General features: G+C 28.1%; 1 protein-coding gene across 3 annotated transcripts in view; it reads right to left on the bottom strand.

Moving 5' to 3' along the window:
• Positions 1–551: 551 nt before the first annotated feature.
• The window catches only part of LOC111032448 (probable ATP-dependent RNA helicase spindle-E), a 30033-nt gene continuing 12683 nt past the window's right edge, over positions 552–17901 (bottom strand). For 2 of the 3 annotated variants that reach the window (XM_022312786.1, XM_022312784.1), the window contains 20 exons: positions 17612–17799; positions 17405–17556; positions 15828–15994; positions 15593–15757; positions 14552–14714; positions 13695–13822; positions 13403–13612; positions 13084–13313; positions 12676–12846; positions 12164–12311; positions 8684–8899; positions 8389–8613; positions 5159–5293; positions 2437–2553; positions 1914–2056; positions 1704–1835; positions 1502–1640; positions 1326–1432; positions 1004–1246; positions 736–931 (listed from right to left, as the gene is read on the bottom strand). In XM_022312786.1, coding sequence (XP_022168478.1) covers positions 736–931; positions 1004–1246; positions 1326–1432; positions 1502–1640; positions 1704–1835; positions 1914–2056; positions 2437–2553; positions 5159–5293; positions 8389–8613; positions 8684–8899; positions 12164–12311; positions 12676–12846; positions 13084–13313; positions 13403–13612; positions 13695–13822; positions 14552–14714; positions 15593–15757; positions 15828–15994; positions 17405–17556; positions 17612–17799 — 3375 coding nt within the window. Of the gene's footprint in view, positions 932–1003; positions 1247–1325; positions 1433–1501; positions 1641–1703; positions 1836–1913; positions 2057–2436; positions 2554–5158; positions 5294–8388; positions 8614–8683; positions 8900–12163; positions 12312–12675; positions 12847–13083; positions 13314–13402; positions 13613–13694; positions 13823–14551; positions 14715–15592; positions 15758–15827; positions 15995–17404; positions 17557–17611; positions 17800–17901 lie in introns of all 3 variants that reach the window. The other variant, XM_022312785.1, reaches the window with a different exon arrangement.

The raw sequence follows: 17901 nt of genomic DNA, 5'->3' as shown, positions 1-17901 counted from the left end.
TATATATATAAATAAATATAATCGATATTCAAATAACAAAAACAAAAAAAAGAATGGATCAAGGTTGTTAAGTAAATGTGCTAAAGATAAAACTCAAAAGAAGTTAAATTTTTTTTATATACAATATATAGGCGCTAGGTATATGTGGCCCTAATAAATATAAAACGATAAAAAAAAGTACCTATCTGCCCATGGTTGACAGATATCAAAAGTTTTTAAAAATGGTATGTATGCACAACTCTTTCACCTACGAAGTAAAAAAATCAAGTCAAAGACACCACTAACAGCACTAGTATTTGTATAATGTGTACAATGTACACCCACCAACTACCAATTTTCTACTGCAATTTTTCCTTATTTAAAATTTTTTACTTTTCACTTCAAAATTCTATAGATAATGGATCAATAAAATACATGAAATAAAAGAAAATAATTGTCGGTGTTTATTAAATATAATTCCTATAATTTGCTTATACAGTTTATTAAAAATGAATAAGCTAAATATTTTCTTTCTATAATCAACTACCATTAAAATAAGAAAACTAAAAATATTTAAATTAAAAAACTTCTTTATTGTTACTTAAAAATATAAGTATCACCAATACTAGTTGTAGAAATGTAAGTAAATTAAAAAACAAAATTGTGTAGAAAATTATTATGTTTTCTTTATGAAGATAACATAACTTGAGCTTAAATTGTATTATACATTGAAAAATGGCATCAGAATTAATCAGTTTACAAGTTTTTAATATCTCGAAATGGTCCAGTGTAGTGCAATTGTAATTCTTCTCTAGCAAGTTTATAACGTTCAATATGCTGGTAATTGTCAAAATGCATTAATATGGACGAAGTGTTAGTAAACACCAAATCACATAATGGGCAACGAAGTTCTTCTAAACACCTTTCGCTGGTATAATTGTTTAGATTCAAACTAAAAGAAAAAAAATTGTTGTAATTTTTAACTAGTTACATAAATTAATATATAAACATTTTTTGAACATACCATTCTTCTAATCTTTTGATTTTGCTTAGTTTAAACATCAAATCTTTACACTCTGTAACAGACATTTTTTGTGATAAAATAGTTCCCCATAATAGTTTATAAACATCAGAACCAGCCATTGGATGATTAACAGGGCTATTTTCTTGGTATGGCGACTGCAGTCTTGATTTTCGTATTTCCGACCACATATATTTTCTTGAGTAAGGTTCTGGCCCTTTGAACTTAGTGGGCTTGCTGAAAATCCTGCATTGAACATATTATGTTTAACAGAGAGTACAGAGGATTGAATCAAAATAAATAACTACAAATATTAAATACATACTCTATTAAAGACATTTGTAAGCTATGCTGTATTTGAAAAATATCACCAGGACCTTCTTCGTCATCTGGGTTAACACATTTGTTTAACAGCATTCTTATAACATTTATCTAATACAGAATAAAAACCATTTTAAACAGCTGTAAGTTATTAAATACAAAATACTAAAATCAATTTACTTTGTTCAAAAAATTAAGATCAAAAACAGTATCAAAGGTTATCTCAATATCATTTTCTTCAAACAATGGCCTGCAAGTTTCTGGGTTATACCCTAAACCACAAAGTGCTCCTATCATTTTAGTATAAGAAGAATTGTATCTATGAACAAAATATGAATAAAGTACATGTTCTAGGTAAATAATTATTTTTAAAAGAGTGTACCTGATTTCTACACACGGAGAGAACATAAGACAAATAATTGCCGGCATACCAGGGATGTTAGGCATCATAGTTGTATCCCAAAGTGTTAACCTATCATTTTCATTCAAACATACATTTCCGGCAACAAACAATCTAATGATAAAATAATAATTCAAATAAAAATAATAGCAATCATTTAAAGTTATACATAAAATATTGTATTCTACTTGCCTTTCATGATAATCATTTGGGTCACTATCTAATAAAACAGAATTGACAGATTGACATTCTATTTTTATTATTTTAGAAGTACTATTACGACTGATTCCTTTAACTGACATTTCTAGTGGACTTATAGGTCCTTTCAAATTATGCTAAATTAAAAAGAATATACATACATTATATAAGAAAAATAAATTAATACAGATAATTATACTTATTTTAATATTATTCAACCATTATAAATTTAACTCAATCATGTATAAAAAATTGTCGAAATATAGGCATATATAACTCAATAGATAACAAGAAAATTATTTTATACTGAATTTTAAATGATTAATCCCTTGCAAATTATACTAAAATAAATTATTCAAAAAACTTAATAAAATTAATGTTGAAAAAATTTAATACCATATAATAAATGTATAATAACTGATTCAAAAAATTGTAAATGATAACATTATACAACTTAAACAGACATTTTCTTAATATTAAACATATTGTATTTAAAATATAACTATTGAAACCTTACCATTGTAAATGATTCATCTTCTGTAGGACTTTTTATGTTAAAATATGGAACCTTAGATTTATGATGCAACTCATTCTTAACACATCCAATAAGCTTCAACCGTTTTTCATGATCAATCTCAAAATTAAAAAGTACAGTTATATTATAATGAACACATAAGTTAAGTGTAAAACATACTTCAATTAATTATGTTTAATAAATATGTAATATCTTATCAAAAAGAAAAAAAATTGTAAATTATAAAATATCTCCACTCAGAATTTAAAATAAATCAGGTCATGTTTTAATTTTAAAATACTTGGTTATCACTTTTCCACTGCTACACTATATTTTATGCTCTACAACTTGTGTATGCTACATAAGATCAAATCTTTAATTAATTTTTATTTTGAGATCTATATGATCTAATTATTTAAGTTTAAAATAATAGGACCAGGGTTTCCCAAAATTGTATGAATAATCAACAATTTTAGTTTATTATGCTGTAATTCAAAATAAATATTATTTGCCACTACATCAGCGGGGGTTTTGAGGGTGAGGCAAGTGACTTTAATTTGTATACATATATTTTAGACATTGCTTCAGAATTAAATGTTATAATGAACAAAAATTTTGAATATTAAATTTTTCTTGTACAGGACTTGCACAAAGGCGGGAATGGCTCAGCATTGCCGTAACATAACTTATAAGTTATTATAGCCATTTCCATTTAATACTGAGCTCGGCGCCGCCACCGCTAGTGCACTTGAGAAGACCGATGGAGTAGTTGCTGCCACCTAAGTTTATACTTTTGAGGCGCACACACATATGTAAACTCATAAAATAAGTGTGAATAGCACATGAACAGAACACAGCCCAAGGCAGGTATAATCAAAGCACAACAATGTTACAACTATTATCATAGGCGGTCCAACGGGTGCAGCCTGTGCTGCACCTGACATTACAACCACCACTTTATTTTATTGGTTGAAATCATACAATAACTCATAACTCATAAGGTAGATATTTTATAGTTTATATCTTTGTTATTTCACGATATATTGTTCTGATCATGAACTTAGTTGTTACTTGGTTAGTTTCAGTGTTGGATAGTAATGTAACGAAGAATACAAATTACTATTGTAGTAGCCAGTAACGCTGTAGTAATTTGATTATATATTATTTAAATTAACGCAATTGTAACAAAATATCTTATTAAAATAATTTCTTTGGAGCAACGTGTTATTTTCCACGTTATTAAAATAAGTTATGAATGTAGAGTCCATGACATAGACTAATGGCTAAGATATTCGAGAAAAATTAAAAATCGGTAAAATGTATTTACTATTCTGAATATTTTAGATAATAATGATGAATATTATAAAATATGCAGGCATTTTACGTATTTTATTAGTGCGTATTACATCCATCCACTATCAATATAGTGTACCTACATAATTAATGTATTACATGTACTACTATACAATTTATATATTAATAATTAATAGTATACCCACTTCTTATTATATTCGTTATGGACTGAATTTGTCGTTAAATTTTGAAAAAGTAACAATTCATTACGCATTACTTTATGAATGAAAAAGTAACATAACGTGATAAAAATAATGTCGGGAAACGTAAATTATGTAATTTAAATAAAAATATTTAATGTAATTAGTAGGTATCGTAATTAGTTTCTTATCGAAAGTAATTTATCCAACACCGAATAGTTGTTAGCTTGTAGATCTGATGATCGAGCCAGAATTAAAGGGAGGAAGACCCTAGACTAACAGTGGTACTTATAGTCACGCGCGATCACATCTATAATTATCATAATATGAAGAAAACCCAAGTTCGGAGGAAAGGAAATTACTAGTTTACTAGTTTCAAAAATTATATATAATAGTCTAAAGTAAATTATGGTTCATTGATACTCAGTAAATCTAACTTCGTACACATTCCCAATACCCCTAACATTTAGAAATTAGCCATCTATGCTGCACGGCTGCACCTGAAGTAAAATCCTGGGACCGCCTATGACTATTATAAATGTTGGCCACTTGGTACCTAGATACAGCTGCCCTATTCGCTAGGTGGGGGGCTGCGTTCACACGGCCGTCACTTGTCGGATTCACATAGGACATGGCATTAGTGATTTCATTAATCATAACTGGGCACAGGCTAATCTTTCATCTATTATACATTACAGTAGAATAAGAATGCATTTAATATATTTTGATGGACTCATGTAAAAATACATGTCAAAACCGCCACTGTATTACATTATTATTCACTATCTTGAAATTTTCAAAATATTTAGATTCATTCCAAGGCATTAATCTAATTTATATAACTAACCTAATCATACCATTCTACAGTACATCGGGGTATTGACTTAAGTTTGGCTAGTACAGTTAGAGTTTACTAATATTATAAAATACATATGTTATTTGTTTTTAGCAAAAATTAGTTTGACCTACCATATAACTAATAGAAAAATAAAAATTACTAACAACAATATAAACATATAATTAAATATTAGAAATATAGGCTAAATGATGAGGTACACGTACACTTGACATAGAGTATACTTTAAAGTAGGAAAGACTTTCCCAGTTTCTCTTTTCCTTTATTTCAAAATAGGGTTGTTGCTATTATTATCAATTTTATGACTCGGCATATATATAACCATTAATTTTGTAACTAAGAAAATATGTTAATATATATTATTTATTATTAATACCTTTGAAGCAAAGGACTCTTCAGTACGAGTAGCTAACTTGTTCTTAATAAAGTACTCTGAAATTGAAATTGTTTCTTCTTCATCTATGAAGGTTAGATCTTCAAATGACACAACACCATCAACTATAGAATATATCTATAAAAAGAATAATTTAAAATTTAAAATTTAAAATTTGGAATAGAAATCCAAAAAAATAGAAGAAACATTCCTCAAATCTTTGACAACCTACATGGTAAAATTGAATTGTCTGGTATTAAGAAATTAACTTTAAAATAGATCAAATTACTTAAAATTCTTAATAATTTACTTTGGTCTATTACTACTAAATCAGTTAATAGGGTTATGAGTATGAAATATTTCACAAGAAATTGTCACTTAATATTTTTGACTTAAAACTTTCACTCTTTTTGAAATATTGAAAAATATATTATTTAATTTTGTGTTTTTTGGTATGTTTCTTAAAATCATCATTAGGTGGTCAAACTGATTTCATACCTGATTAGTGATTATCAATATTTAATTCCTGATATAAGATAGATAGTTATTATGCAATTTATATAATTGATGATGTAAGTAGTATTTCTCTACTCTAACACTTAGGACCAACAATTTTTGAATAGTCCTAATCAATGCTCATGCACTTACCGAAGAAAAGTTTTACTCAACACTAGAAGACATAATGGATACATCTTTGGGCTAAATAAAAATAGTTATAGGTGATTTTAATGAAAAAAACTGCAAGGAAGCACTTTGTAGAGATGTGGCTGGCACACATAGTCTACAAGAAATTAGAAATGACAACGGCACTAAGCTGATTAATTTTGCAATAGGAAAAGGACTATTTTATAAAAAGTACCATGTTCCCGCGTAAGGACATTCATAAGTATTCTTGGATATCACCTGATGGAAAACATAAAACTCAGATAGACCTGTGGTTCTCAACCGGTGTGCCACAGCACACTACTGTGCCGTGAGAAATGTCATACATATTTAGGCGCGTGGCGATAACTAATGTACTTCGGCGAAGTTGCCAAAGATGTTGTGGTTGTCAAGTACATGAGTGTACCATGAAAATTTGTGATGTATAAAAGTGTGCCATGAACCAAAAAAAGGTTGGGATCCACTGTGATAGACCATGTTCTGGTAAATGAGATTTAAAAACACGATACCTAATGTTCGGACATCATGTGGGGCAGACTCAGATTAAGATCATTTACTAATGGTGTGTGAATAAGAATGAAACTAAAAAAGCGCCATCAATGTAAGACAACACCCATGGCAAGATATAATGTGGATAAACTATAAGACAAGAGAATACTCAGATATTAGAACAACACAGCCAAGAACATTTTTAAAGGGAATCAGATAAAACATTTTAATGATGTGAATGCTATATGGAGTCAAATAAAAAATACTTTAAAAACAGCAGCAAAAACGATAATAGGAACAAAAAGAAATGTCTGAATCTTGGTTCAATATCTTATGCGAAGAAATATTTAATTATTTTGTTTTATTCTTTTGTTTTGATTTATATTGTGGCCTTAATTGTGTTGATTTGTATACCAGCTATACAAAATAAATATGTGAAGAAGCATTGCAGAGAAGAAAAGCTGCCCGTGAACAATGGTTAAAAGATACCAATGATGAGATAATAATGACAAAGTTTACAGACGACGAAAGGAAGCACAAAATATCTTAAGATGCGAAAAAATAAAATATTTTTGTACTTTGGTGGAAAAAAACAATAAGATTTTAGAACAAATAGAATTTGCGATATGTATAAGACCATTAATAATTTAAGAAATTTCAAAAAGAACAAACGTTTTATTAGAGATAATAATGGTTCCTTAATCACTGCAGATAAAGATATAGTCAAAAAGTAGGGAAAATATTTTGAAGAACTATTGAACCTGTGAAGAACCAGAAGAATTATTAATGTTTAACTTCCCAATACCCAAAAAAGGAGATAAACAAAACCGAAATAATTATAGCCTTATGACATATAATCTTCTCAAATTGTATTCTAACAAAAATAAAGGAAAAATCTGAGCAGAAATTTGTAGAATATCAAGAAGGTTTTAGACCAGGGAAATCAACGACGGACCAAATATTCATTATTAGACAACTACTTCAAAAAATGTGGAATTTGATAAGGAGATACATATATTATTCATTGATTTCAAAAAAGCTTACGATAGTGTTCATAGAGTCTAATAAATATCTTAAAATAGTTTGGTTTTCCCCAGAAACTGGTCAGCTCAGTATAAATAAGGATCATCAAAACCATAATTAAAATTAAAGTCGGAAACTTGAAGTCAGATCCAGTAATAGTAAAATCTGGACTTAGGCAGGGTGGTTCCTTCTCACCTATCCTGTTTAATCTAGTCCTCGAAAAAGGAACAAGATAAATGAGAATTGAACCCCATGAAAGAATAAAATTCCAGAACTCAGCTATCCCTTTATTGACATAAGCAGATGCTGTAATTCTGATGGATGAATCCCAAGATGGGATAAAATGGCTCTTTGAAAGAAAATAGGATTACACATTAATAGAAAACTGAACATATGATAGTAGGAAGACGGGATTGGGTGGATAAAGTATAGGAGGTAAATCAGTGTAGATTTAAGAAAGTCAGTTAAGGAGCCAGAACTTTCTATTAAGATAGGCTCTGGTACAAAATCCAATGGGAAAAAGACCTTTGGGAAGACCAATATTAAGATGGGAGGATGAAATCAAGAGAGATGTAGAAGAATTGAGAGGTGGAACAAATTGGAAACATTAAGCCAAGGATAGATGGTTAGAGAATTGGTTGTGAGACGGGATGGTTCTAGTAGCCTAATTACCCAAAAGAGAAAGAAGAAGCAATATTTCTGAAACATTTTACAATTAACATTGAATTAAGTAGAGGTATTTACTGTATTTAATACTAGTTTTTAATTAAAATTAAAAATTTATTTTTATTTTTCATCAAAATGAAATACTTAAGATAAATTTTAGAACCAAAAGGTTTTATATTTTTAACGTGTTAAAATAACCATTCATGACAAATTTCTAATTTTCTAATTTATCAATACTTAACAGTAAGTAAATAACTTTAATACACTTTTAATATCCTATAATAGGAGGAAGAAAAAATAGAATTACATGTGGGATAGAAGTGGTTTGTGTTTAATAACAGCATAACAGAAAAAATGAATGGTTTCAAAATGTTAATGATAATCAAACATACCGTTCCTTTTACTTTTTTTAATAATTTATCAATGACAACAGTCTTAGTTTCCTCAGACCAATAAGCCTTCAATTGCCCATTTATGGGTGCACGTATTTTTGCAATTTTACATTGGAAAGCTAATGTTGGAAAACTAAAAACTTTTTTTTTTATATCTTCATCTTCAACGATAAATATGTCTTCAATACACAACTGAACAGTTTCTCCAAAATCAATTAACAAAAACTGAAAAAAATGTTTTTTTTTCTTATACACATATTATAATATTATATATAAGGTAAAAATAATACATTACTTTGTATTCTCTTTTAGGACCACAAGAAGATTCCAGTAATTTGCCTCTGTATTTTTCTTCTTGATATATCACAATATAAATATCACCTATCACTAAATTGTTTGCAGAAGTTTTTATGAGACTTATTTCATTATTAACAAACTTCCATAACTTCTTCAATATACTGTAATGTTTCTCATCCATAAGCTGAGCCCAAAATCGATCAACAGATTCAAACTATAACAAATCCAAATAATTAATTAACTGATTTTATGCATATAATTGTATTACTTTAAGTTGTAATATATTTGGAAATGATCATATGTTAAAGGTAAAATTACAAAATCTTATCAAAAGTGTACTCTTCTACCGTGACTTGTAGAGATTTTTGCTTCTCCAAAATTCCTATTTTAATAAGTCACATGATTTATAGATTATATTCTCTGGCATTACATATTAGTATCCAGGGTTAACCATTTTTCTTTTACACAAAAATCGAAAGATTATAATAATAATTATTAATTGAGGTACTTTAAAAAGTCCTGCAAAAATAGGTTTTTGTTTCCACATACCACGAGATTATTGCATTTGTAAAAATTCTCTGAAATACTGTACATATATTGTACCTGTACTATGTAGTATATATATTATAACCAAATTAAATGAACTCGGTGGAATTACTTAGTATGATCACTTTTATAATTTAGCTTAAAGCTACTACAATTGTCCATCAGAAACCACATTCAAAGTTAAAGATTGGACATGTATTAGAGCTCCAAAAGGTGAAGACTGAATATAAAAACCACTTATAAGACTAACAAACTGTAACTAACCAAATTCTACCCAAGATTCTAATTAATAATATAGCTAAACCAACTTAACTATAGAAAATTATGTGTAAGAACCCATTATACCTCTGAACATAAAAGACATAATAATAAAAATCATTCACATAAAACCTATTCAAAAGCTACACAGAATTCACACACCAACTAACCAGTATTAAAATTATAAAATCCATCAATATTTTAAAAAATTTGTCAAACCAACTCTCTTCATTTATTAGTGAACTTATTAAAACTATTAATCCACTTAACTACCAACAATAATTAATAAATACTTCTTAAAAAATGACTAACAATCATAATAACACTTCCAAATTAATAATACTACTACGGAATGCAAATTTAATGGATTGTCTCAACTTAAAATTTACTCCATAAAAAAAATTCTCATCACAAACTCTTCTAACTTCAACTTCTTCAGTTAAACGTTGGTTGTTATACAAAACCAACCATCCTGATAGTTTTGCTTATACAAGCACTGCAATTCTGTTATTTCTAACATCCAACACTATGAAATTCCTAGCTTCCAAGAACCACATATACAAGCAACAATAATTTATGTAAATATAAAAAAACATACCAATCAAAATTGCCTCTGTCTACTGCCCCCCCCCCCCAACATTCCAGAGTTGATACCAACTGATGTTTTAGCAATTAGGTCATTCTTTCATTGCAGAGGGTGACTATAACTTCAGGAGTCGCGTTATGTGTTCGAAAAAAATATATGTTCGAATGAATTTTTTATTCGAAAACTTTGCAATTATTATATTAATATAGGTAAGTAAATATTAAGATATCTATAGTATATTTCGATCATTACTGTTAAACAGTAAAATACGTTAAGACGTGTATTATAACATCAATATAATATCATAATATCATCAATATTGATACTCTATAGAGCAATGACTTTAATATGTTCGTTATCGTAATCAAATGTCCCAATTATCACCGTGTACACCGTGGTAACGAAATAGCGAACGAAAATTATGTCAAAATTTATTATAAAATTAGTATCTACTATACAAGAAAAAAACACGTAGTTAGTTGATGAATATGAATTCATTTTTAATAATAAATAATATTCGTAAACGTGATGATAGAAATGTGTACTAATGGACCTGAGTCAAAAGATATGGGGTTATGTTTTGAACAATTATTAAAAACAACAAACATATTAAAGACTAATCGTGTACATTAATGGATCGTTCACACATACCAAATCCTATAAAAAACATAGTGAAAAATAATTTAAAATAAAATCAAAACTGCTGCATTGCAATCTCAAGACAATCCACACAAAATTTACCAGGAGCCAATAATTAGAGTTTCTTCTATTGCCTCTTCACAAATTAGTAAAAATGCATCAAAACAACTAATTAAAAGACAGAGATAAGGTAAATCAACTGAGCCTTCTTATTAACTTGACGATGAATGCACAAACATTTTTTTTACTTTTAAATTAGTTACAATACCAAAATATATTTTTTTTTCGAACATATAACCCCTCGTCAAAACTCCAAATACTATCTATGGGGAAGGAGGTCCTCTAACCTGAGAGGATCTGTTCTTCACAGATCCTTGTTTCAAAATTTATCAATGATCTTCCCAGCTGACCCCAACATACTAGCCAACTTGTGCAAATGGGTGACCCAAAATTGACTTCTTTATTTCCAAATTCACCTATAGCATAAATATTAGCATCAAAAAGATTTTTTATCAATCAAAACGTTCATTCCCCATATTATTATTTATATCTGGGGATATAATGTAGAGGTGTCCACTCCACTATTCAGAGGATTCAGCTTGCAATTAAGTTAGTAGTTAGTTCCAAAAAACAAAAACAGCTAATCAAAGACCTTCATTAGGGGAGGTTTCACTGTACTAATAAATCAGCACACATCACTTTTCCTTGAAAAAATCACTCCCAAATGCTCACAACTTAATATGATCAACATTTCAATTCCTGTCAAAACAAAGATAAAATATTTAGGTGTCACAGTATCATATGACTAACTTAAGGTCACCATCTAAAGTAAAAAAGAAAATATGCAATAGATTACTCTTCCTCCTTTTTCTTCTCAATTCCAAGATACCACTCCAAAACAAAATATTTATACATCAAATCTGAAATCAATTATAAGGCTCGTTTGGTCATATGAAGTACAGCCAAATATTTTAACATAAGGCTTATTCAGGCTACTTATATTAGACGCTCCATGGCGCCATAATTTTAAAACTTGCGCTACATAGACTTGGAACTAGATAGTAATTGAACTTGCTCAAATACAGTACAAATGTTTCCACTAAAATTTAAGCACAAACAGCAATTTACTCATTTCCCATACATCCACCATCACTTCCAAAAACCCTTCATGCAGACTGAAGTGCGATTGGTATATTGACATAATTTAAGAGGTATTAAAAATGTGTGTTTTCCTCATCATGCTATTCACATTGTTTTTATCTTTAAAAACGTTCATATTTAAAAACAAAAGTAACTGTCTTTTAAATAAATTTAAAAAAAGATTAAAACATTTATCAATCAAAATCTAAAATAACACATTCCCCCCCCCCCACTTTGTTTAATTTTTTAATTAAAAAGATACAATAACTTAAATTGGGTCTAATGTTTTAATTATTTTTAGATACTTACATATGTAACTGTTATAACAATAGCTTTATTATTTGATTCAATTTCTTCAAGTATACAGTGTTGAATTGGTAATACTTCTTTTTGTGTTATTTCCTGAGCATCCATTTGTTGAGTTATCAACTCTACTTTTTTTCTTGCATCATTAGGTCTTACATCAATACAAATATTATTAATTAAATAATAAACGATACTAACATTTCAGTTATTATTAAAATTATTGGTTTCTAATTTAAAGTTACATGAGTTTTTTTTTTTAACACATTAAGAACTGCATATAGATTTTATATCACCCTAAAACAGTGTTTTAGAAATAAAATAATGATATTCATGCAGCAGTATTTTCCAAAATATTCTTAAATATAATAGTGTTATAACATCTAATACACAGTTTGATGCTGAATATTGGGTTAGATTTTTATTTTTTACAAATAATCGACTAAAATTCTTACGCTTTTTAGTTTTTAGGGCACAAATTGAACAGTTTTTAAACATTTTATCAATATTATACTTACTTCAGTAATGGTATTTTGAAATTAAAATTTAATGTACGCATTTTTATAGCCACATAAACACCATAGCATATATTTCCTGGTACTAATTGGTTTTCCCTTTCTCCATTTTGATTATTACTATTAGAAGTTCTGTTACTAATATTTGACATTGGGAATTCAACATAAACTTTACTGGAAATTAAAATGTAGTAATTACTTATGATTATAAAAATAATATATACTTTTGAAATATTTAACTATTATTGATATTATACCAGGGAATCATGAACACTTTTGAATTTAAATTAAATAAGATCCAATTAATACAATAATGAAACACGGATTCAAAAATTGCAACATACCTTGGTAGAAATATCAACATAAACTTTTTGAATGTTATCAAATAAAATAAATTATTAGTTTTCATACTTAGATGTACTAAAATACGCAGTTGGTTTTCCAACAAATTTTTGGGGAAACAAGGATTCAATAGCTTCTTTATATAATTCTTTAGGTTGATCACTTGGAAATCCAGTAAAATAAACTGTTCGATAAGGGTCATGTTCATTTAATGTTTTAAGTACTTCATGTTCATCCATATACGCGTTAGTCGTTCCTCGTATAAAATAATTAGGATAAAAGGCTCCTGCCAATATCACCTTGAACAGAGAGGTTTACTTTCAATTTTCAACATGCAAATAATTTTATCTTTTTAAAATAATAAAACAAAAGAATTTTTTTATTGTACCTTACAAGCCATGGCTTTTTCTTCAGGTCTGATCCATTTCATTTTACCAGAATTCATAACTATACCAAAATTTCTGTTCAATCTATTGGATACATCATCAACCAAGTCATATAACTCTCGCATTGCTGATAGTTGTATAAAATTTTTAGAGGCCCATGATTTTTCAAAATTTCGATTTCTATCAAATTCTGGCTTACTCTCAAGCCAACTCTAAAAAAATATAATCTTTAGCAAATTAAAACCTCAGTCAATAAGTGATACTAAAATATAATATTTATAATATTGTTTGTACTTGATATGCACCAATATATGCAATTGGATCGCTACAAGAATAATTAGCCCAGGTTAACTTTTGTGTATATGCATCTAAACGTTGATTAAAAGGCTGACCAAATATACTCTTTATTGATAAACCACAAGCTGAAAATGATACAGTTAATAGATAATCATTGGAATTATTAAGTTCTTAGTTAAGAATTAAAAATCTTAGTTAGCTTAAAACCACTTCCAAAAAAAATCTACTTAACTCAGTTGAAAACCATTACAAATTTTTTACCTTCAACCCTCCAAAGTACCAAGTAGATTCACTTGCCTATCAGAAAAGATGCAATTGAAGAATTTTTAGTTTCCCAAACATGACAGACAAAATTATTTAAAAAAAAAAACAACACATTAATTGTAAAATCAATATATTCATTGCCCTATCCAGAATCTAAAAAAAAAATTGATAATTTACTTTCTACCTAAATTTTATGAATTACTATTTGGTTTCCATAGATAGTACAATCACATGGTGTAATTTAGTCATATATTATAAGACAGAAACTTCTCGTAATCCAGCTCATGAGGAATTATACAACCAAAGAGTTATAAATCCTAGATAATACTAATTTTCTTTATGTTATTTCTAAAAAAAATGTAAATCATTTCAATATGTAATTGTAATTAACTGACAATATATTTTTTATTATTTTCTCAAAAATGGAGAAATGAGGAACCTTGTATTAAATTTTTAGGCATTTCACAGAACAAAAATTGTTTATCAACATTTATACAACAAAAAACTAAAACATTGATGGCATCATTTGTTTAATAAGTCAAAAAGAGTTAAAATATTCTCAGAGTCTTAAGTATGTTGTTATTATTTACCCATTATAATAGCTTCATTTAAGATATTAAAAATATATCCAAAATAAATTAATTTTGACATTGGTGGCTCTAATGGTAATTGTGCCATAACTTTTCCCATGTATGTTATATCACCATCCATTGATGAAATTACTCCATTTACTGTTGACAATAGTGCTCCCACCTAAAGAAAAATTATGACAAACTTAAATCAACAAAAATTTTTTCTTCTAACTTTAATGGCCAAAAACTTTAGGTACACATCACCCTACAAATCCAGCAATGTTAGGAAGCCTTACCTGCATGTGTTGTCTCAATCTTACAAATATATCACATATACAATTTATGTTCATCAGTTCCAATATGAGCAATAACTTTTAATAATAGAGAGAGATTAACCTATCGTCAAACTTAAAGATGTTCACACCAGTGCTTTTCCATTAGATTTTTGTTTAATATTTAAATTTTCAAACAAGTTGTGTGTACATAAGATGTTACAATTTAAAAATTCTCTTAACTTACTTAATATAATCAATGATGATATCCATACACAGTTGACATCAATAAATGAGCACCCATGGTCAATGTCAAAACATATACAAGGTTCAAATTAAAAAACACAGTCATCATCAACTAGTTTTAGTTAGAGGCAGTCAGACACCACCCGTTAATCATCTTCAATGAGTTAACTATCCATACACTCGCAGCCATATCGCCACGTTAAATGTGAATCGGCAATTCATTACTGCATTGACTCTTATGTCGAATCTACCACTTATACTAACAGTGACGGACGCCTGCATCTTAAATTACAGTAGCCACCAGCTTTATGTGTCAAAAATAAAGCACAGGTAATGTGTTCTTACCTTAAATATTGATAAGAGAACAACAATTTACACTATTATTAAAAATGATTACACAAAATTGGAACTGCTAGACACAAATTTAGTGTAGTGCATTCAACTAAGACAACACATGCGGATGCCTCCCCTTAATATTATTTTATTGTTTGTTTATATCTAAATAAACAGCGAATATCCAAACTTTCAAACACAATATTACCTGTTTAAGAGTACGGATTGTAAGTATAATGTTTGTTAAACATGGTGGATCTAATGCACTTGCAAGAAGTTGTTTAGGTGTTCCCATATCCAATATTTTAGACATTAAAACAACACGGCTGAGAGAACAGCGACTCATTTCTGGCAATTCGTGATCTTGAAGATCCTAGATAATTTATAAAGCATTAAAATAAAACATAATATAAAAAAAAAAGCAATGATAATAGAGTAATTACAGCAAACTTCAATTTAGGAATCAGTCTATAGACACGACCATCGGCAACTCGTCCCACTCTTCCAGCTCTTTGATTACAATTACTTTTTGATGCCCAACTCATGATTAACATGGAATAATTGGATTTCATTTCATTTTTTAATTGTTTCATTAAGCAAAAGTCAATCACTGAAAATACATTGATGTTAATTAATTCCTCAAAATTAAATTTAAATGAATTTAATAATGTCTGCAAGCCTACGAATACAAAAAAAAAGTTGAAATTTCATAAAAATTCTAGTACGATTGTTGAAAAATTCAATAATTTTAATCGAAACTTTAACTCGTCATTTAGTCAATTTTAATTTTAGAGCTATGGTAAAAAGGACCAAATTGACTTAAAAAATTCGGCCTATCTGAATTTGGTATTCAAAACACCTGTTGTCTTTAAAAAGATGCAAGTTGTATTGCACTTGCGCAAACGGAAAAATCTAAGAATGTAAAAATTATCAAGTAATGTGTACTTATGTATTCCCTATCTCTTACCAATCTGATGTCACTGGACATAATTATTTAGTGTTACCTTTAAAAATAAACACACTGTATATAGAAAGAATATGGATGAATTTTGTATTTTTTTTTTTGCAAGTCCTGTGGCAATTCTAGTCCAGCATACATAGATTCAGTATATATTACTAATCAGCCACACATACAAAAAAACATGGGCATAAATTAGTTAAATAAAGATTAAAAAAACAAAAAAAAAAAATTGATTACTAACGGGTGATATTTTGGTTGCAAATCTAGAATGTAATCGTCAAAATTCTTAACAAGTTAAAATAATAATCAAAAATTCCAAAAAAATCAACAAAAATAAAAATGTAATAACTAAAATTGTTTGATTCAAATGTTTACAAAATGTATGGAGTTCTAGCAAAGAATGAACAGAAAATGTAAGAAGAGAAAATATTCTAGAAAAATTAACTATGAACAACCATATCATGATATATTTTCAATTTGCACCCATTACATCTGTCAATGTTAAATAGTGTTACATAAATAAACATTTCTTATCAAACACTACCGCCATTTACAATTCAAAAGTATAAGCGGAATATTCTAATGATACTACAATGCAATAAGCGTAGTCAGAATCAACACTGTTTTTTGAACTGTTTTGTTTATTTACTGAACATTGATACCAGAAACCTCAAAACTGAAAAATTGATTAATTACATTCTAAATTTAATTTTGAAGATAATTTTTAATTATTGAAGCAAAATTATTTTGAAATTAATTAATTCTAATCATTTTAAATTTTAGAGGCCATTTTTTAGAATTTTAAGATTTTAAGATTTTTTTTTTTTAACTAATATCCTATATCATATTAAATTATAAATAAGTATTTAACTCACCATTTCTAAAACAAATATTTGATGTATACATAAATAAATGAATAACATTGTTTATTTTAACCATTTAATGAACCATTTATACATTTAATTTTCTATTGTTTTCTTAAATTATTAAAAATTATTTACAAGCTATTATTCTAACTAAAAGGCCTTTAATTTTTTTTAAATAGGTATTGTTAGTTACCAAAATAAACATCAGGTACAGTTATTGAACTCTCAGCAATATTAGTAGACAAAATAATTTTGCGATAATTTAATGGCGCCCGCATAAAAACCCGGTTTTGTTCTTCACTTGTTATTGATGAATGTAATGGTATAAGCATCCATTTATGATTTCTGAAATTCATTTGGGTTAGTAACTTTTGAATTAAATAAAATTAAATATTTTTACTCAGAAGCCATTAAATCCTCCATACGTCTATGCATTTCTTCAATTTCGTAAATTCCAGGTAAAAATATCAACACAGACTTTTTGGTACCATCATCTACTTTCATTTCATCAAATGCTTTAACTAATTGAACAGCTGTCATAAATCCAGCTTCATCTATCTGTGATTTATTGAACTCCATTCGTCGAGCCTAAATTACATGAAAAAATACTTTGAATAATATACACAAATCAAAAGGCTACAAGGAGAAGTATTGTTCACACAGAACCTCCTCGGTTGTCGGTTATACAAT

The sequence above is a fragment of the Myzus persicae genome, unplaced genomic scaffold, assembly GCF_001856785.1.
Source record: "Myzus persicae strain clone G006 unplaced genomic scaffold, MPER_G0061.0, whole genome shotgun sequence".
NCBI classification, from domain to species: Eukaryota; Metazoa; Arthropoda; class Insecta; order Hemiptera; family Aphididae; genus Myzus; species Myzus persicae.
This window is presented reverse-complemented; position numbering and strand designations above follow the sequence as displayed.